The 21,230-nt window shown below is 40.3% G+C and overlaps 1 protein-coding gene across 1 annotated transcript in view; it reads left to right on the forward strand.

Moving 5' to 3' along the window:
- Positions 1-21,230, forward strand: part of adcy1b (adenylate cyclase 1b) — a gene marked incomplete at its 3' end in the record, with an annotated part of 52,755 nt that overhangs the window by 21,313 nt on the left and 10,212 nt on the right. The window contains exons 5-13 of the mRNA XM_081373635.1: positions 9,364-9,491; positions 12,155-12,313; positions 12,412-12,553; positions 13,253-13,408; positions 17,823-18,017; positions 19,357-19,454; positions 20,126-20,210; positions 20,571-20,660; positions 20,889-21,148. Coding sequence (XP_081229761.1) covers positions 9,364-9,491; positions 12,155-12,313; positions 12,412-12,553; positions 13,253-13,408; positions 17,823-18,017; positions 19,357-19,454; positions 20,126-20,210; positions 20,571-20,660; positions 20,889-21,148 — 1,313 coding nt within the window. The remainder of the gene's footprint in view (positions 1-9,363; positions 9,492-12,154; positions 12,314-12,411; positions 12,554-13,252; positions 13,409-17,822; positions 18,018-19,356; positions 19,455-20,125; positions 20,211-20,570; positions 20,661-20,888; positions 21,149-21,230) is intronic.

Raw genomic sequence — 21,230 nt, forward strand, 5'->3', positions numbered from 1 at the left:
GTGTGCATGTATGGATCTGATGCATATATTTCTGGATTCCATGTGCATGTGTTGATCTGTTGGAGATTATGATACTGTTTTCACTCAGTTTGTGTCTCATCAACTGTAATTGCGTGCTCATTTCACACAGATCATTTCACACACGTACACACAGGGTTTCCACCAGGGTTTTTGCATAACCAAGAAAAAACGTTGTTAAAACATAAAAAAAACTGGACATTTTAACATTCTTAAAATATTAGAAATAAAATTTCAAGTTCATTTACACATTTCAAGAAATGGTCTGGTAACCTATAAATTACATTCTAATCATAACAAGAAAATTGGACATTTTAACATTTTATGAACATTTCGAAACCCTGTTCCCACAACGTTTATATTACCTAAATGTGTTATCTGTGAGAGGAGCTGCAATAATGTCAAATATGGGGAAAATAATGTGTTTTTTGAACATTCAAGCATGAAACCCTATTCCAGCAGAGCCCAAAACAAAATCAAGACTGTGAAAAAGGGCATAATACGCCATCTTTAATACATTTCCGCTTCAGTTGAGTGACATTGGTGTATTTTGTCATATTGCTGCTGCAGTCAAATCAGTTGTTGCGTTTCGCAGTCATGTCATGCCTCTAAAACCAGCAGCTGCCAAGCAGGAAAATCATGGCGTAGTAAAACCGTCAGAGACAAACGTGAAAGTAATGTTAACCGAAGAGCTTATTTTACTCATAAATAAGAAGCAGTATGAGTGTCAACACCTGTAGGGCATTGGTGTTCTGCGTATTCAGTGTGTTCTGAGCGGCTCTATTCACAGCCTCACACGGCTTACTGCTTTATTTCGCTCTCATTTCTCCTCATTTAGATTTAAATTAAGAGGCTAAATTGACACAGATTTGTCCGTGAGCAATCTAATAATCTCTCTCTCCTGAAGGCTAAAGAACAGACTGAAGCGCTTTGGCTCCTGAAGGGCTCTCGTCTGAGTGATGCAAATGTATGCAGTGTCTGTGATGACGGTGATATACTTTAATCTTACTGTGCTTTTTATGCTCTCCTGTTTCCATGGCAGATTCACACACTCTTACGCTTGTGTTTCACCTAAACACTCTTCAGTGTTCGAGCTTCAGTGATCGACTCGCTCCACTTTCCCTTTGAGACGCATCTGAGAGAAATGAACCCTAACTGTGAAAGAGCCACACTTGAGATTTGTTTTCTTTGGCTCAGGCTGCCAGATTAGATAATCAGCCTTTATTGGTCTAAATGACTGAAGGAAGTTCTCTTTTGAAGACACGATTACATGATCAGGCCATTGTGCGGAGTCGTGTAGGTCAGCGGTCTGTCAGGAGCACTCTGCTCAAGCCTCGTCCCTGCTATCCGTCCTGTTCACGTATGAAAACATTATTTCTGACGGCTCTCGAAACCTTAAAAACGTCCAGTTTTTTTAAATGTTTTTTTTTTTTTTGGTTACATGATCGTTAAGTGAACATACCATTTCATCATTCTTCAAACATTATTGTGATGTTTTCTTTATTTCTTTCTGACTAATCTTTCTTTCTGTCTGTCTAACCTTTCTTTCTTTCTTTCTTTCTTTCTTTCTTTCTTTCTTTCTTTCTTTCTTTCTTTCTTTCTTTCTTTCTAACTAATCTTTCTTTCTGTCTTTCTTTCTTTCTTTCTTTCTTTCTTTCTGACTAATCTTTCTTTCTGTCTGTCTAACCTTTCTTTCTTTCTTTCTTTCTTTCTTTCTTTCTTTCTTTCTTTCTTTCTTTCTTTCTTTCTTTCTAACTAATCTTTCTTTCTGTCTTTCTTTCTTTCTTTCTTTCTTTCTTTCTTTCTTTCTTTCTTTAATTTCTTTAATTTCTTTCTTTTTTAACTTTTCTTTCTATCTATCTATCTATCTATCTATCTATCTATCTATCTATCTATCGTTCTATCGTTCTATCGTTCTATCTATCTATCTATCTATCTATCTATCTATCTATCTATCTATCTATCTATCTATCTATCTATCGCAACCACCCAGAGTATCCTAGCATCCGCATAGCAACACTCTAGCAACCACCCAGAGTACCCTAGCAACTGCATAGCAACCCCCGAACACCATAGCAACCACCTAGTTACCACACATAACACCCTAGCAACAGCATAACAACCACCCTGAGTACCTTAGCAACCACATAGCAACACCCTAGCAACCACCCAGAGTACCCTAGAAACAGCTTAGCAACCACACAGAACACCCTAGCAACAGCATAGCAACCACCCAAAACACCATAGCAACCACCCTGAGTACCTTAGCAACCGCATAGCAACACCCTAGCAACCACCCCCGAACACCCTAGCAACCAATCTATATACTACTTTAAACTTCAAACTTTAAAATTCATACTACTTTAAACTTAAAGCTTTTAAAACTTCTTCAAACTTCTTCAAACTATCTGATCCGGCTTTCTCAAGCCAACTTAAAGTTTGTCTCGACAATCTTTTGAATCTAAAAGATGTTATTATCAATGTTACTTTTGAATGTTCTTTGAACGTTCAGAAACAAGCAGATACATTTAAAAAACGCTAGACAAACGTCCAACAATTTCAGGAAAAAAATGCTCAATGAATGCTGTATAATTCACAAATATCGGTTCTGTGCTGACATTTTGAGAACATTATTAAAGACTGGATACTGTTGAATGAATGTTCTATTGACGTTACTGGAAGTGTGATAGTTCATAACTTTGAGAGAAGCTTAGCTAAAGTGCGGAGAACGTTCCCTGTTAGCTGGAGACATCAAGAAATCAATCTAGTAAGCAGGTCTCATCCGTTACACCTGACACATATTGATCCGTGGCTTTGCATTTATCCGCTGTCTTACTGTACACGCGGGACGCAGAGATATTCAGTGTGTCATGCACCTCAGTGGAGGATTATCTCGATGAGAACAGAAGAAACACATGTTGAGCGTGAGCGTGAGACAAAGTGCTGGATCATGAAGTCCTCCGGGTTCAGAGAGTGTCGTTCCCTCATGTGCTCAGGAGCAAATGTGTCGGTAAATATAATGTTTCCTTATAATGTGCACTTATAATGTTGATAGAATTTTTCTACAGTAACAAACTGTCTTCATTTAGACATAAATGACCATTTCTACCCTTATATTGGCCCTATGATTTAAAGCGGCGTGTCTCCTTTAAGACTATAATGTAAACGCCCACTTCTGTGATTGGCATACATCTTCTGATTGCAGCTGTTGAGCACAGATGTAATGATCCCACCACTGCAACTCTTACATCTAACACAGTGGAAATAAGAGATTCGCTGAGCAGTGAACACAGTGTCATTGATTATAACGGGAGTTTTGGTGAAAGTGAACAACTACTCAAATTACAACTTAAAGTGATTGACAGCTCCAGCGATTATAAGGGAGTGTTCTTTAATTGTTTTTTATTTATTTAATCCCAATTTAAATAACAGTTGGTTTCCTAGCTATTAAGAAAAACAGAGTGAAGTTAACCATTTAGTCACTTTTACTGACTCATAAACAATGATAAACCATTTTTGCCATTTCTAGCTGTACACGAGTCCTTACATATCAAAACAGTCCCTGATCACATTTTATGAACACGCTTACTTTACAGCATTTCTGGCGTTCCATGTTTTTCCGTAAAAGTCTGTTTGCTTAGCCTCTCAAATTGCTGATTTACCAAAGAATCAACATTGAAATGAACTGAACAGACAAATAATGCTCTACTGAGACATTTACATTATTATTATATTTCTTTATTATCATTTATCACTTATCACGCTATTCAAAAGCACATTAACATGTTTTAATTCATCATCTTATTTATAATTTCCCCACCATATTTGGTCTTGCTGAAACCCAGGGCAGGATAGTATGTGGGGAACATAACCAGGGGTTTGAAAACCACCCGTCTTGAAGGACAAATGCTTTGAAATGCTCTGTTTCTCCAGAAACAAATATGTAAATAGTCATTACAGAGGTAGTAACGAGAAAGATGAAAATTTACTTGTCGTTCCAAACCTGAATCCTGCCATTACTGGGATTTTCACACTGTGGGTTATTATCTTTCTAAACCCTGATTTATGTAACTCCGCTCCAGAAGAGGGACAGCGTGAGAATGTAAAAACCCATCATAAACTCAACAGTGCTCGCCTCATTAACTTGATAACACTCTTTATACAGTCACAGACACTTCAGAGTGCTTTCAAACAAATACACAAGAGTGCAGTTTAGCATGGCTCGCCCTGTCAAGTGCTGTGACAGATTGTCTAACACATTTAGACATGTCTCCTTTGTGCTCATGGTGTCTAAGGCTGCGTCTGAAGTCACATACTCTCTTGAGTAGGCACTAACTTTGAGAAAGTAATTACTTCACGACCATGTCTATGTAGTATGAATGTAATCTGGACATACAACATCCACCGTTATGATGTGACCAGTTCACCGTCTTGCGTTGACAGTTGCGTCACTGTCATTCATAACTCCTCTCCCGTGGCCTCATGGGATAGTAAAGTGTCCATCAGATGCACACTTCAGAATCTCACCGGAAGAAGAAGCTCATCAGAGTACTTTTTGCTGACTCTTTTATGAGTACTGTGAATTCAGACTCTTCTTTTGCCACATATTGTTTTTCGCCTACTATATAGTAGGGAAGTATGCGATTTCGGACGAAGCCTCATCATGTTCTCATTTGTTTCCTTGGTTACTGATTATGTTCCTCACCTGTGTCTCATTGAGTTGATCATTATCCCATGCATACTCCTGAGTTTGATCTGTTCACTGTCGGTTATTGTCTATGTTGTGTATGTGTTTGCAGTTTAATTTCTACGGAAAAAACAAACATCTAATTATTTGAGATATTAAGTCATTATTTCGACATAATAAGTCATTATTTCGACATAATATCTTGTTATTTCGACATAATATCTCATTATTTCGACATAAATATCTTGTTATTTCGACATAGGCCTAATATCTCGTCATACCTGTCAACCCTCCCGTTTTTCCCGGGATTCTCGTTATAGCCACGTTAATGACGTTTGTAAGAAACCAAACCGTTTGTAAATCCGTCAAGATTTCAGCGAGATACGAGTATTTGTGTGCGTGCTGATCACTCACCTTAATTCACAGAGCCCTGTGGTAAGATGGCCGCCGGTGATGCCGGAAGTGACTCCACCTTAAGACATCTAGCCTTTATATGATATCTATGGGTTTAGGGATCAGTGTTTGGTGTAGTCTCCGCTGAACTAGTTTTGGGGGATAAAAAAAAAATCGCGCGAAGAAGAACAGCAGCAGCATCCTGAGGATGGACGAACAGAGCTGCCAACTCTCACGCATTCACCGTGAGACACAGGCAATTGACACTTTTCACACGCTCTCACGCCACACATCCATTTTCTCACGCACAGAAAAATCGCGAAGCAAAGAGGACACGGAGACCGACAGACTAGACAGAGCAGGTTAGTTATGATATAAAAAAAACTCAGCTCTCAGATTCTGTCAATTTTATTATGAAATTCAAACAATAAATACCGTTTTGGCGTTTGTAAATGTGACGTGACAGATCCCTAGCGCACGTGAACCGATCATCTCTACTAGCTAGTAAAAAAAACACAAACTGTTGAAAGATACAGTAGGCTAACTTACCGAAATGTATATTCCTCATACATAATATCGACCAGTCAGTGTTTTTTTTATCAGCGTAAAGAGGTCAATAACACAGCTGGAGAACATTTATGTCACATTTACCTCAGGAAAGCCATTTAATGAACATAATATGGGCTATAGCACGTAGTTGGCAAGAAAAAAAGAGCTATAGAGAGTATTTTGCTAAATATGTGTAACGTTACATATTTATTATATTTTTTACTTGTATCATTAAATAAAGTTGTTATTATAATAAAAAACGCATTATATTTAGTTATTTTTAACCTTAAATAATACTGCCAGCTGATAGGGCTCTCTGTATGTTTACTGGTGAGTTGTTTTTTTCTCGAGAAAAATTAACGCCTATCTTGAGTAGGCCTACCTAATATTTATCCAAATGAGTCAATATTAAATCAGATCACAATAATTTAATTTAATTGAAATAATAAAAAAGCGTAGCTTACCAGAAATTGTACCATGTAAACATTGTAACATGTAACCCCCCCCCCCACACACACACACACACACAATAAGAGGACATTTTAATATGCATTAAGCCACATTAGCGTTCTTATAATGGTTTTCTATGGGAGGAAAATGCTAAATGTGAAATTAAACGCGTTGCATTCATATTCTGGACTCATCTGATTTTTTTGTAATATACTTTATTATGATTTTAGTATCGTAATGATTAATAAATGCACGCACAATTATCTGTGAACTTGATAAATGTTGCAGATATGTTTTACTATAAACAAACAAATTGCTTTCAACTTATGTGTGCAAAATTCAGAATTCAACGAATGTGCTGCAATTTGTACAAATAGAGACATTTTTTTGTGAATAAAATGTTTTATTTTGTTTTAGTGATCATAATTTGCGCATGCAACAAAGAAGATGTACAGGTGACGCGTGCATTTATTGACGTCTTTTCTGAGTCGATCTTATTTGAGGTTATTCGGCAATGCTTTAACATAATTAAACACGTTGAGTGATTCTGGGCTCATCAGATTTTTTTGTTCATAGTATACTTTATTAGTATGATCTTTACTGTGTTTGGTCTGTTAATAACACTGTCCGTCTCTTTATGTTAAAGTCTCTTTTTGTTTAAGATAATATTTTTTTTTCACCTTGCAGTTCAGGGCTTCCGTACATTTCCTTGTGAATGATCCGCTTTTGTTTAGCAGATAAACGTGCTGCCTCGATCCGTTCCTCCTACTGATATATATGAGAGAAGTAACTGTACAGAGGTTATAACATATAAGACGTCTCTCACGTTTACACGCTATAAAGTGACAGTAACTTGTTCCTGCAGAACATTCGACCTGAACACACTTTCTGTTTTTTTTATTTTTTTTTTTTAACAAAACGTTTTTTAAAACTGTTTGTCTGTAAAACTGTGGATAAGCGGTTATTTTTGTTTTATATAACGACATTTATGTTTGAAATCTTTTTGCACAGTCACTTAGTTTATTCATCCACGCAAGTGACCTTCACATTTCTGTTTGGTGTGATTTGAAATGTCTCGGTACATTGGTCTGATCTGAGGAAGATGAACGCTAATAAAGATGTGATCTTTTTCCCACTGTGTGGAGGGTGTGCAATGAAACATGTTAATCCGGCAAACAAGGGATCCAATTCCTGCTTGACAGACTCACTATACATACAACACACACGACATGTTGTGTGTTACTGATCCTCGTGTGTGTGTCTGTATTAGCTGAGCGGCAGGTGTAGGCCTGTCAGTCATAGAAGGACACATAGCCATACGGTTGCGTTGCTACGTGGTTTGAATCACTGTAGTTGTTAAGCTGTTTTGCTCCATTTGATTTATATTTTAGAGGTTGTGATTGTTGAAACTAGCACTGATTTGTGAATATGCTTTTACATTTGCTGCATCCCAATCCACCTACTTGTATACGTCCTAAAAGTATGTACAGCTTTTGTGAAGAAAAAGTACTTTTGAGTGTGAAGCAGAAGAGTAGGCAAGCTTTGGGACGAACTACGGACAGCTATTTTACGTATTTTAGTTACGTGCATACTGTCACTGTTTAAACTGACCTGTCAATCATCGTCACCGTTAAAATCCTCCACGTTATGTTCCTACCGCTTCGGAGAGAAATGTTGCACACGTTGATCTGCAGTCGCGGGTCTTTCATGCGGAGACTCTCCTCATGTGTTTGCAATTTGCATAATGATGCATTTAAAAGTTAATAACCACACGTATCATTACAAAAGTTCATAATGCAGCTGCAGAAGAAATATAATGAGGATAACACTGAATCAATATATCTTCATCAGGTTAGATACTGATCATTAATCACTCAAACCCCTTTGTCTAAATCGCTCTACTTAACCATTGGTCTCACACATCTGCCATGTTCGTATAGTTTAACGTATAGTCACGCTGCTTTCGTGTTTGTAGTTCTAATCGAATCCTCGTCCAACGCACAATGGGTTGTGGCTAATATTAGCCGTTAGCGTGTTCAGGGATCGCACTTCGGATTCTAATCGGAAAAATAGTATCTTTGAGATTCTCATTTCAACACACTACAATTTGGGACGCTCTTATTCTAATTTACGAATATGGACAGATAGTATTGTTTGCTTGTTTGTTTGTTTGACTTTATTGTCTGTTCAGATTTACTGGACAGAAATTCCTCTTTAACACTGTTTTCTGTTTTTGGCCGGTAATCATATTTGCCTCATTAATTACTCGTATTAATTTATTCTTCTGTCTCATTGTTAAATTTCCATACCGCATGTGATTTGATGTGTTGGGAAACAGCAATTTTACTTATATTTAAAAATGCCTTCATGTAATTACAGCTGTGATTAATTTCTGTAATTTCATTACACTGGAGCCCACCCTTAAACCTTCCCATCCCAGCAAACCTGTCCTGAACTCGCCCGTCTCCACCTCAGTAGCAGCACGAGTGCTTTACAATACAACACAATAACTACATTCTGCATAACTGTTTTTTTTTATGTAACTATAAAGACGCCTAATATAAAATGCAAGTCTAAAAATGGAAACACATAGAGCTGTAGAGTCAAAGTGAAAAACACTTATTTGGAACTTGATTTTAATGTGTAACACCTAATAAACACAATCAGAGTAAGAAACAACAGCGCCAGAACACTTCCGTTATAATCAACAAGCTCCAGACATGGTGTGAATGAGAGAAACAGCTTCACTGATTCACAGTCACCTGGAACTGTGTCAAACGACTACATTTAGATGAGCCCGGGACAAGAAACCCAGGACTGGAGCGCCAGCAGACGCAGATGCCCACTCGACCCACTCGACCCACTCGATGATCGTCAAGGGAACCTTCATCATTCTTCAAACATTATTGGAACGTTACTTTGGAATGTTCTCTGAACGTTCTGAAACAAGTAGATACATTTAAACAAAAACATTAGATGAACATCCAACTGAAACATTTCAGAAACAATGCTCAATGAATGATGATTATGTGCTGATATTTTGAGAACATTATTAAAGACCAGATAACTTTGAATGTTATGAGAGAACCTTGCCAGAACATCAGCTAAAGCTCTAAGAACGTTCCCTGTCAAAGTGAATATACATTTATCCTGAGATCAGTCGCAGCTAAATCATGCATTTGTCATGTTGTCTGAGGCGAGTGCTGTGAAACGGGTCCATGTTGAGCTCCAGCCTCACGGCTCTGCTTCCCTGTGTTGATCTGCAGGAGAACCACTGCCGGCGCATCAAGATTCTGGGCGACTGCTACTACTGTGTGTCTGGACTGACTCAGCCCAAAACTGACCACGCTCACTGCTGCGTGGAGATGGGCCTGGACATGATCGACACCATCACGTGAGTGTGTGTGTGTGTGTGTGTGTGTGTGTGTGTGCTGAAGCCTCCTGTTCAAGGGCAGCAGGGCCATAAATCAAACACCCGGCGCCCAGAACACACTGTGCTCTGCTCGCACAGTCAGTCTCCAGAGGATTGTTTACTCATATCTTACAGGTACAGTTGCAATTATGATTATGAATTCTCTGCAACGTAGTTATGATGATTGAATCTTCATCAAATTTGGCTCATATCATCATCATCATCATCATCAGATCATGCAGGGTGGACAAAGAGCTTTTTGACACATCAAACTGTTCTTGTGTATTTTGACGAGCACATCAGATGTGACGTGATCTTTGAAACCCTCCGAGCTTTTCAAATAAAACTTCAGCAACATGACATGAGCATCATGGGAACACTGGTTGGATTTGAGTTTTTTTGCCGCATAACTCAAAAATCATTTACCAGCTGACAGGGAACGTTCTGGAAAGGTTCTCTCAAAGTTACAGTATGAACAAATGTTCTTCCAGTAACTGTAATAGAAAGTTAACTGGTCTTTAATAACGTTCTCAAAACATTAGCAAACGTATACATTGAAAACGAAAAACGTACATTGTCCATGGAAAAAAAAAACTGAAACATTTTAGTATTTAAATGTTTCTACTTTCAGAATGTTTAGAGAACATTCAAAAGTAATGTTCCCTTAATGTTTGAAGAATGATAAATGGAATGTTCCATTAACGTTCATTTAACCAGTTTAAAAAAAAACTGGACATTTTGAACATTCAGAGAACATTCAAAAATAACGTTTTCATAAATTAATATGAACATCAGCTGGAAACTTACCCATGTCATTTCAAACCTGTATGATTTTCTTTCTTCTGTGAAACACAGGAAAAAAAGCTTATCTGAAGAATCTGGTTTAATAAAGGCTTTTTAGAAAACGTGCCTTGTAATAAATTAAACATCCCTTGGCCGAAGTAGGTGTTACTTTATCATCCAGCTTTGCTCTTTGCACACCTTATTTAGAACTGTTCTGATATACTGAACTATTCTCATCTAACCCACAACTAATGTGATGCAAGACGCCAACATGATCTGATCTGAATCTCTGCAACTTCACACAAGCCTTTATACAGTGTGTGTTCCTGTGAGTGTCTGCTGTCAGCACCATCAGTTTGATGACAGCACCACCTGCTGGTCAACAGTGAGACACACACACACACACACACACACACACACACACACACACACACACACACACACACACACACACACACTCTTGTACATCTATCTTTATGAGGACATTCATTGACACAATGCAATCTTGAGCCGCTTACCCTAACCTTACCCATCACAACTAAGTGCCTAACCCTCCCCTGACCCTAAACCGACCCTTAACCTCACTATAACCTGATCCCTAAAACCAAGTCTTGACTCAAACAGGCCTTTAAAGGCTCTCAGGAACTGAGGACCGGCCAACATGTCCTCACTTTACTCTCTTTGTCCTCACTCCAATGGTCTAAAACTCAAACTGGTCCTCACAAAGAGAGTTGTACAAGTACACACACACACACACACACACACACACACACACACACACACACACACACACACACACACACACACACACACACACACACACACACACGCACACACACACACACACACACACACACACACACTACAATATATATAAAGAGAAGTTTCTTCTGCTCACAAAGGCTGTAATAATTGAATCAAAAATGGAGTAACATAGTTTTTGAAAGCCAAGTATCCTGAGAACCAGTTTGTTAATAAATCATAACTGCTGCAAGTAGATCCTGCACTATCTCATCTCTGCCTACCGTGACGTTAATATCCAAAAAAGCATAATAAGGGCTCTTTAAAAAAAAATTTTACATAGAGAACAAGTTATTTTAAATTGTAATAATATTTCACAATATTACTGTTTTCACGTAGACAGGGTAAACCCAGCCCGATCTGATCCCGCCCTGGAAACCTGTACATTCCTCTATCCTGCTTCCGTTACAAATCTGCGGGAACCAATCACAAACTGGCTTAACCACCTGACGCTCTATCGGCGGGTTTAATCCAATCCAATTCCTTTTAACCTCTCGACCATGCTCAATGGCTTCTTTAGTTTAGCAAACAAATCACTCGAGTGGGTGTAAGTACCACTCACTTTCATGATTCAGAAATCCCTGGATGCCATTCCTGCTTATAAACCGCTGATCAATGCTCCAAACCAACACGCTTGTTAACACGTTTCCTGCCTGGAGTTTTCATTGCAAAGTACGTCACCCGGATCGTTGGTCTGATTGGTTGAAGGACTATCCAACTGCGTACAGAGTCATTTGAACTACGCCCGTTGATCCCGCCTCTTGTGCAGTAGAAAACACAGAGCAGACTCCCCAGACTAATGTTCAAATGTTTAAAGATTGAGCTTGGTCTGGAGATAGCTAGACTAGTTTTCAATGTATTTTTGATCGATTTAACCCAGCCTTGGTGAGAATAAGAGACAACTTTCAAAAAGCATATCAAATCTTAACTGATTTTTGACTGGTAATGTCTGATTAAACCACATTTCATTTGAATCATGGTTTTAACTTTGTGCTATTAGTGATTATAGATGACGTCTAGATGAAAGCTCAGAGTCGTTAAGACTGTGATTGTGCCGTCAGGTCGGTGGCTGAGGCGACAGAGGTGGATCTGAACATGCGTGTGGGTCTGCACACGGGACGCGTGCTCTGTGGCGTGCTGGGCCTCAGGAAGTGGCAGTACGACGTGTGGTCCAATGACGTGACGCTGGCCAACATGATGGAGGCTGGCGGACTGCCGGGGTGAGCATCTCAACCAGCTCCCGTCTCCCAGAGTCAGGCCTGATGTGTTGCTTTGGACAGTTTTAGGACTGTTGTCCTCTCGTGTGATTGGTTCGCAGGAAGGTGCACATCACACGCGCTACACTGGAGTGTCTGAATGGAGATTATGAGGTGGAGCCGGGGAACGGCCGCGAGAGACACGAGTTCCTGCTCAAACACGACATCGAGACCTTCTTCATAGTGCCATCTCACCGCAGGAAGGTGTGTGTGTGCTTATTCATACCATAGAATATGATCTCAATCCTCAACAAACTACAAATATGACAACAACGATCAGTGTCCTGCTTTTCTATTGCCTTTTTGCCCGTCACATATTTTAGTAATCTTCATAAATTAGGTATCATTTGAAAGCTGAAACACTAAAAATTCATTCTGTGAAACCCGTTTTAAAAATGGGGAATTGTGTTACCATGGAAACGGTACTTAAAAAACGTTTAACAGGCTCCTCCCCCTAGTGGGCGGAGTCATGTTTCATATTTTACAACATTTCCAAAATTTTACAAATTTCTTTTTCTAATTCCTAGTCTTTTGAAACATATTGTTAGAAAAGTCTGAGACTCAAGGTTACATATTTGGCCACTGTTTTGTGATATTATGGTGACATTATGTGTAAAATGTATATTTATGATGAAAAAAAATGTGAAAAAAAAACAACTTTGCTAAACTTATTTTTATTTTTTTAATTCAATTTTTTAATTTTAGTTTTAAAAAAACTATTTACTTCTGTAACTTTTTGACACTTATTGCACCAGGCGTAGCATTACATTTAGCTCACGTTTCATATGGACGGTCCCTGAGGTCTATATCTGTTGATTTTCATATCACATGTATTAACGTGTTCATATAACGTGTGAATATGGGATGGGATCTACTCACTAGTATTTGTGTGTGTTTTTTCAGATTTTTCCTGGTCTGATCCTATCAGACATCAAACCTGCCAAAAAGATGAAGTTCAAGACCGTGTGTTACTTACTAGTGCAGCTCATGCACTGCCGCAAGATGTTCAAGGCTGAGATTCCCTTCTCCAACGTCATGAACTGTGAGGACGGGGACAAGGTATGTCTGTTTAAAGGAGGACACACTGCTCTTTGTGTGTGATGAATGTAAAATTAATGTATTTTTTTCCCAAGACAAACAGTGTCTGATGGTAATGATGTAAAGCAGCTGGTGTGTGTTGTCTTGATCTGGACATCACACAGCTGTTCAGATCATCCCAGCTGCTGTCAATCTCCAGCTACGTTCACACTTTCAGTCCAAATCCCATTATTTGTTCATACATTTTGAATATGATCTAAATTATTGACTGTCCACGCTGTGTATCACAGCTGTTCTGATCGGATTTGTGTGTCCTGTGGCACATGATAATGACATTGCGTTGGTATGCCTATACCAAAAACAACACCAGCACGTGTAGACCAGGCTGACTAGCAGTATATTGTATTATTTCACTCGACCTTTTCACTCGCAGCAACATAACTGGACCCATTTTATACAGTGTGAAGTGTCTTTAAAGGGGTAGTTCAACTAAAAAAATAAAATTCTGTCATCATTTACTCACCCTCAAGTTGTTCCAACCCTTTATGAATTTCTTTCTCATGCTGAAAGAGAAGATATTCTGAAGAATACGGGTAACCAAACAGACCCAGGGCCCCATTGACTTCCATAGAATGAAAAAAATAATAAAAAAAATACTAGGGAAGTTAGTGGGTCCCATCAACTGTTTGGTTATTGACATTCTTCAAAATATCTCCTTTTGTGTTCATCAGCAGAAGGAAATTCTTAAAGGTTTGGAACAAATTGATGATGAATAAAGGATGACAGAATTCTCATTTTATAGTTGAACTATCCCTTAACTACTATGTACAAACATTTGAATGAATCATTTGATACAATGCACTTATATTGTACATGCTTGCTTTACATTGTACTTATATTTAAAAATGCTTGCAAATAATTACCTACAGCTGTAATTAATTGCAAGTCTCTTAGGCCTTGTCCACACTAATACGTTTGAAAACGCATCTTTTTCTCTCCGTTTTGGCCTTCCATCCATACTAAGACGGCGTTTTTATTTTTGAAAACGCTCTCCAAAATTGATAAATTTGAAAATGGCGTTTCCGCGTTGCAATGTGGACTGTCAAAATGGAGGTATTTGAAAACGATGATGCATGTTTAATCATGTGACGCATAGTGTACCAATAGATATTCATGTTTATTCCGGTATTGTGCCTGTTATGTGCTGTGCACTTTTACACAGTTGCTAAAATATGTTACTTTGCACACTTTTTATATCACAGTCCTGCAAAGATGACTGAAAATGTTCTCGCATTTGCTGTCCTGCGGTAAAACATGAGAGCAGTTGAGTGCGACCTGGACGCATCAGTGAATGCTGAGATACAGTATTTTGCTAAATAAAATGATCCTGTCAGAGGAATTGCGTCATAACTTTATTATTTATTTTTCCATCCATATCATCTCAGTGAGCTTTTGTGAGGGTTTATGCATGCGCAGTAAGGTGAATTTAGCATTTTCTGACGGATGAGAAACTTTTAAAAAATGCTATTGTGGACATAGAGCGTTTTTTAAACGAAATCGCTGTTTTCAAATGTATCCGGATAAATGTAGATGTAGCCTTAATCCACCCTTAAACCGACCCATACCACCAAACCTCTTAACCTTACTCGTATCCCACCTCAATAGCAGCACAAGTGTTTTCAATGCAACATCAACAATATAAGAACATAAGTTCAAAACAATTAGTAGTTAAAGACACATATTATAAAGTGGGACCCAAAACCTTGTTTGCCTTTTGAAGTGGAACGTCGACACAGTGTCTGGAGTTGTCGTTGTGGGGAACGCCCTCAGAGTGCCAGGTGTCTGAACACGTGTACCGAATATGCCAATCTATTGGCTGACGCCAGTCTATGACATCATGAGTGGATCTAAGAGTCATTCGTCAGTGTCTTCCTCCATGTAGGTGCTTTACACCAGAGGAGAGCTCTGCGTTATCTGTCTCAACCTGGAGCATACATGTGCAGCTCCAGAAAGAGCTGGATGTGCCCACTGTGACAAGTTTATGTTAAGGAAGCTCTGATCGCGTTTGTCTCTCTTTTCAAAGGGGGAGGGACAATATTTGGCCTGTGCCTCATGGGTTTGCTAAGGCAGCGTGGCAGCTACAGTCATGGGGGTTTGTAAGTTGAGCTGGCTGAGGAATTCAGGGAAGTAGTAAATATTTAAATATCTCCTCAGGCGAGTCCAAGCGATCTACTTGATTTTGGAGCACGTTTGCAGAAAGCAAACTGGATGTGATTGGAGAACCGTGTGATGATGTTTCGGCTGAGTCTGGTTCACCCACCAGCCCTGCAAATGGGGAACTATTGGATAGAATGGTCCACACCACTCACAGGTTATGTCTGCCCTGGTCACGTGAGGAACAGGAAGTTGTTCGTGGTCATTTGGACAAGTGCTTCCTAGTGAGCCATGAATGTCCTTCCCCCATGAGCCTTACATTTCTTCCAGACCTTCATTGTGAGGTAGAGAAGTCTTGGAAGAAACCATATTCATGTCTTTCCTTTCCAGCATTTGAGCTATGGGGCGAGCGCGATATGTGAAGATGCCCCCTATGAAGGAACCACTAGTGGTTTATCTTTCACAGGGTGAGGCGTCTTCACTTAAGGCTCCGGCCTTGCCTTCAAAGCTGTGCCAAACCATCTCGCAGCTTGTGGAGAAGGCGTATGTGGCAGTGGGCCAGGCCGGTGGTGCTCTGTACATCATGGCGTTGTTGCAGGCATACCAGGCTGACCTGCTCACGGACTTGAATCAGGGACATAGGTTCTCTCCTGAGGCGGTGGCCGAACTGCGCTGGACCATGGAACGGACACTTAAAGCCACCAAACAGACTGCCACGGCCATTACCCGTTCTGTGGCGGCCTTGGTGGTTACAGAGCGGTAGCTCTGGTTAAACCTCTTGGGGATTAAGGAGAAAGATCCAACATTTCTCCTGGACACACATTTGGGTCTCTTTGGCAGCTCCGTTGAGATGGTTGTCAAGAGTTTCAAGGAGGCGAGGCCTGCCGCCTTTAGGTGATTTATCCCACATAAAGCTGAGTCCTGACCCTCTGCCTCCTCTAAGCCTTCTGGCCCATCTCCGGGAGATTCCTGGAGACAGGAACAGAAGGTTAGCATGGCTGCTCATATCCCCTCGCCTCCAAGGAGCATGGGGCAGAAGCGTTGCGCTGCGCTGCTAAGAAGAGGAGGCAGGACCTCATGGAAGTATCGTTGCTATGCATCAGGTTGCCTGTACGTCTCCTTCAGACAAAAGAGTTGATGACATATTTTGCAGGCGCCCTCTAATACTCGCAGGCACTTCGCTCATGTCATAGAGTGCTTTTGACCAATAGATTGGCATCTTTGGTTCAGACACCGGTCACACTGAAGGGATTCCCCATAGCGTCCCATTTCCCCTTCTTAGGGAACCAGGGTTACAGTCATAACCTGAGACATTCTGCAATGCCTTTCAGCATGTTTCCTACAACATCTGTCATGTTTAAATTGTAGTTGGTGTCATAAATTGGCAGATAAGCTACGCAAAATCGTATTAAAGCAGTCAGGACTGAATTGGATGCCCATTAATGTGGAATGAATGTGAAAAAGATTTCAAACCACATATGAATGTAGGCTGAAATGGATTTGTAAAAATTGTATTTAGGGCCAGATTTACTAACAAAAAGCGTCAATGCAGCACCTCTTTTGGTATTAAAAAACTACTGTCAGGATTTACTAAAGACGCGCAGTGAAAAATGAGCGGTGAAAAGGCATGGACACAGTTATTTTTGCGGCTGACCTTATTTCATTTGCATTTGTAGGAAATTCCCTTTCAGATGCAAAATGTATGGGAGGAGAGTATGAATCATGCAAGGTTTGCGCTCGCTAGTCAACTTACTGGTATTTGCGGAATTTTTTCATCATTATTTAATGCCCAGAAAAAGCATGTGTTAACCCATTTAGTGCTTGACATGCTGAGATAGTTGTTGTAGGAGGGGGAACCACAGGGAACAGACAGCGTGTGACAGAAGGGAGAGAATCTTCTCCACTCGTCTTCATTTATTTGGAATGCCAGAGGAAGACGCTATCTGAATATATAATTTGCCAAGCCACGTTATTTTTAATTCGCTGTGACTGTGTTGTTAGTAGATCACTAGCTGCTCTAGATTGCATTGGCCATTATGGAAATGAGCTGCTGCGACTGTGTTCTTTAATTTGCGCCTTGTCAGTAGATTCACCCGCAGAAGTTTCCTCTCCCATCCCATCATTACGCTTATTTGCCCTGTTTAGTTAATCTGGCCCAAAATGTGATTTTTTTTGCCACATATATATGATTGGATTCCAATCGGATATGCACAAAAATCAGATTTGGACTGACAGTCTGATAAAGGCTTCACAGCTTCATGATGTGATCGTCCGTTGGCAGAGGAGGGTTCTCCGCTCTGCACCGGAGAAGCTAAGGAACCGCACATCGACGGCGGCCAACGCCGCGCAGAGCAGCCCGGGGACACGCGTCAACCGCTACATCAGCCGTCTGATCGAGGCCCGGCAGACGGAGTCCGACACGGCTGACCTGAACTACCTCACGCTCATGTACAGAGACTCTGAAAGAGAGCACCGGGTGAGAGCCATAAACACTTCATTAACACGTGTCATCAGTCATCACTGTGTCGTGTACCGAGGTTAAACAGTTCTAGGGGACTGAATGAAGTCTGCTGCAGACGCACGGTTGGATGCGGTCACATTTACTGTTATTCGGCAAATTTTTACTGGTGAAATCCAGTTATTTCAATAGAAAGGGTGAAATATTTACCAAATCTTTTTTTATTAACAAAGTTTGGGAAGAGCACGTTCAGATGATTAACCTAATTAGCATGGGAGGAGCTCATCCAGTAAACTCAATCAGCATCAGGAGGTACTGTATATATACAGCAGACTTGCCTCTGTCCTACAACAGTTTTCCAGCATCCCTCCACCACCCCATCTCCTCACTTCTAACTATTCCTATCCCAACCTGGGATGGGGGGCCAAAATTCCGAGCTTGGAGTCCTCCCCTCGGGCAGTACGCATAACCTTTACTCTATTTAATTATATTTAATGTGATTTCGTGAAAGTAGGTTTCACAACTGGTTGAAGTTGTCAAGGATTCACAGCACTGACCAACAGAAAGCTGATTGGTTTGAAAGTGACTTCAGTGTGAGCTGTGCTTCATGCATCGCTACTCTATTGAAAATAGACAATGGACTTTTATTGCCCGTGACATTTCGCCAAAATTTCACTAATGTGTCCAAACCAGACGTGAAGCGATATGATTCCAACAACAAGGAGTTTGTCTGTCCACTGTAATCACTCACAAATCACAGCCAATCAGAAGAGTGTGTGGGCGGAGGCACATCAAATTCATAAATTTTACAGCATTTTCACATGATTAAAAATACATACTGAGAGACCGAAACCATCTTTGTCTTAGAGTACTCTTGAATACACTTGTAACAGTTCAGATGTTCTTATTTCCTTTAATTTATTCTCAAGATCTGAGGTGAATTATCCATTATTGCTTTCAGTATGGCCATAAATGATATTCAAACTCACATTAGACACTGTTAACATTAAATAAAGCACATAATCAGTACCTGAGATTATCATTATCATATTTTGTATGTTGTTGTGCCAGCCGTGAAGTTACAGAAATAGAAAGCATTGCTAATATAGAATCGTCACACATCACTGTTGTGGCTGGTTAAGACAAAAACTGTGCCTTTTCAAAAAATAAGCCTTTTATCACGTCGCAGTGCTGTGTCTGGCTAGGACATGGCGTAACCTCGGCCATGAACGTGGATTTCGGTTGAATTATGTGCATTTGAGCTGCTGTAACTGCTCAGCATTTCTCTTCTGTTTCTGACCATGTGTAAGCAAGTGCTCTGTGAATAAGGCATTGACAGTGTGATGTGTGTCTTTAGTATCATCAGCTGAATGACGAGTACTTCACTGGCGCTGTCGTTCTGTCTCTCGTCCTTGCTGCTCTGTTCGGCGTCCTCTACCTTCTCATCATACCACAGTACGTACAGCAGGGTTTCACTCAGCCACAGAGTTATTGTTGTGACAGAGAAATGCTCTCCATGGTCAGTAGTACGAGGACGCCCCCTTCAGGCTGACGGGGTTGTGATTCCAGTGAAAACCAATCTCAACGATTAGTTTCTCTCAATCGCTCTGGCTCAGTTCTCAGTTTTTTTCTCTAAACAATAAGTCAGATCTCTGAACAATTAGTTCACATCAGATTTGTATGTATTATATAAACAAACTGCATGTGTTTTGTGGCATGTGTAAGTACAATTGTCTACAATTTGCACAATAACTAAACACACATGGCTTGATGATTAAAACTGATGATTCTCAGTGAAATTGTCAAACTCTTCACAACTTCATATTTTAAGCTGCACTTTAATGTGATCTGTTGTGTGTATTGTATTCTTGCAGCTCTGTAATGAAATGAAGTGATCAGACTCAGACAGTAGGGTTTGCACGCTCCCCTTTAAATCACGATATATGCGTCGGAATATCAATACCATTTTTCTCTGTTTCACAATACTTAACTAATGACTGTAAACTGAGGTTGGTGTCATTAGAAGAAGTATCTGTGCTGAACTTGATATAAATAACACTGTCAGTTCTTCTGTGCATTGACTAGTATTATTATTTTTCATGTTTTGTTGTGTCTGTGTCTCTCAGGGGGACTGTTGTGCTGGTGTTGCTGGTCTTCTGCATATGTTTTCTAGTCGTGTGTATCATGTACCTGCACATCACGAGAGTTCAAGTAAGAAACCCACTCGCCCGGGCCAGCTATATCGTACTAGTTTCATGTTCAGGTCCAAGACTGTCATAAGCTTTTCAAATACATATATATTTTTTAAAATGTGTGTAAATATTAAGATTTTCTTAGCAGCATTGCAGTAAAAGTTTGAAAAGGTTGCTATATAAAATTGCATTAAAGGGTTAGTTCACCCAAACATCTAAATTCTGTCATAATTTACTCATAAACCCATACGAACTACAGTTAATCTTGAACACAGATGAAGATATTTGACCATAGAATTAAGTAGATTTACTTGTTCATATTTCGTCAACTGATCTTCCACCATGCAAGTCTTCTCTAATCTCTGTCTGTCTGTCTCAGTGTTTTCCAGGGTGCCTCACCATACAGATCCGGACCGTTCTATGTGTGTTCATAGTGCTCTTAATATACGCTGTGGCTCAGGCCAGTGTGGTAAATCATCATTCTGAGCATCTCACCAATAGTCCCACTATTCCAATACTGTAAAGAAGCCATGTGTAGTATCATCAATCTCTCTCTCTCTCTCTCTCTCTCTCTCTCTCTCTCTCTCTCTCTCTCTCTCTCTCTCTCTCGCTCTCGCTCTCGCTCTCGCTCTCTCTCTCTCTCTCTCTCTCTCTCTCTCTCTCTCTCTCTCTCTCTCTCTCTCTCTCTCTCCCTCAGGTAAGTTGTTTGCCATGGCTTTGGTCCGCTAACTCCACGCGCTCCATCGTGATCATTGACCCGGCCGGAGGGCTGAACCGCACCATGGCCGAGCTCCCGTGTGAGGGCGCCCAGTACGCCTTCCTCTCCTGCATAGTGGGCACGCTGACCATGGCGCTGTTCCTGCGAGTGTCCTGGCTGCCCAAAATGATCCTGTTACTGCTGCTGGTGGTGCTGTACATCACCGTTCTGGAGCTCAGCGGACTGAGAAACTCTTTAGGGTGAGAGACGGCTGATACAGGGCACTGAGCTCCCAAAAACACGGTTTTATTTAGATCCCTGTGTCGTGTGATGGTTGGAGAC

The sequence above is a fragment of the Scardinius erythrophthalmus genome, assembly GCF_964197995.2.
Source record: "Scardinius erythrophthalmus genome assembly, chromosome: 9".
NCBI classification, from domain to species: domain Eukaryota; kingdom Metazoa; phylum Chordata; class Actinopteri; order Cypriniformes; family Leuciscidae; genus Scardinius; species Scardinius erythrophthalmus.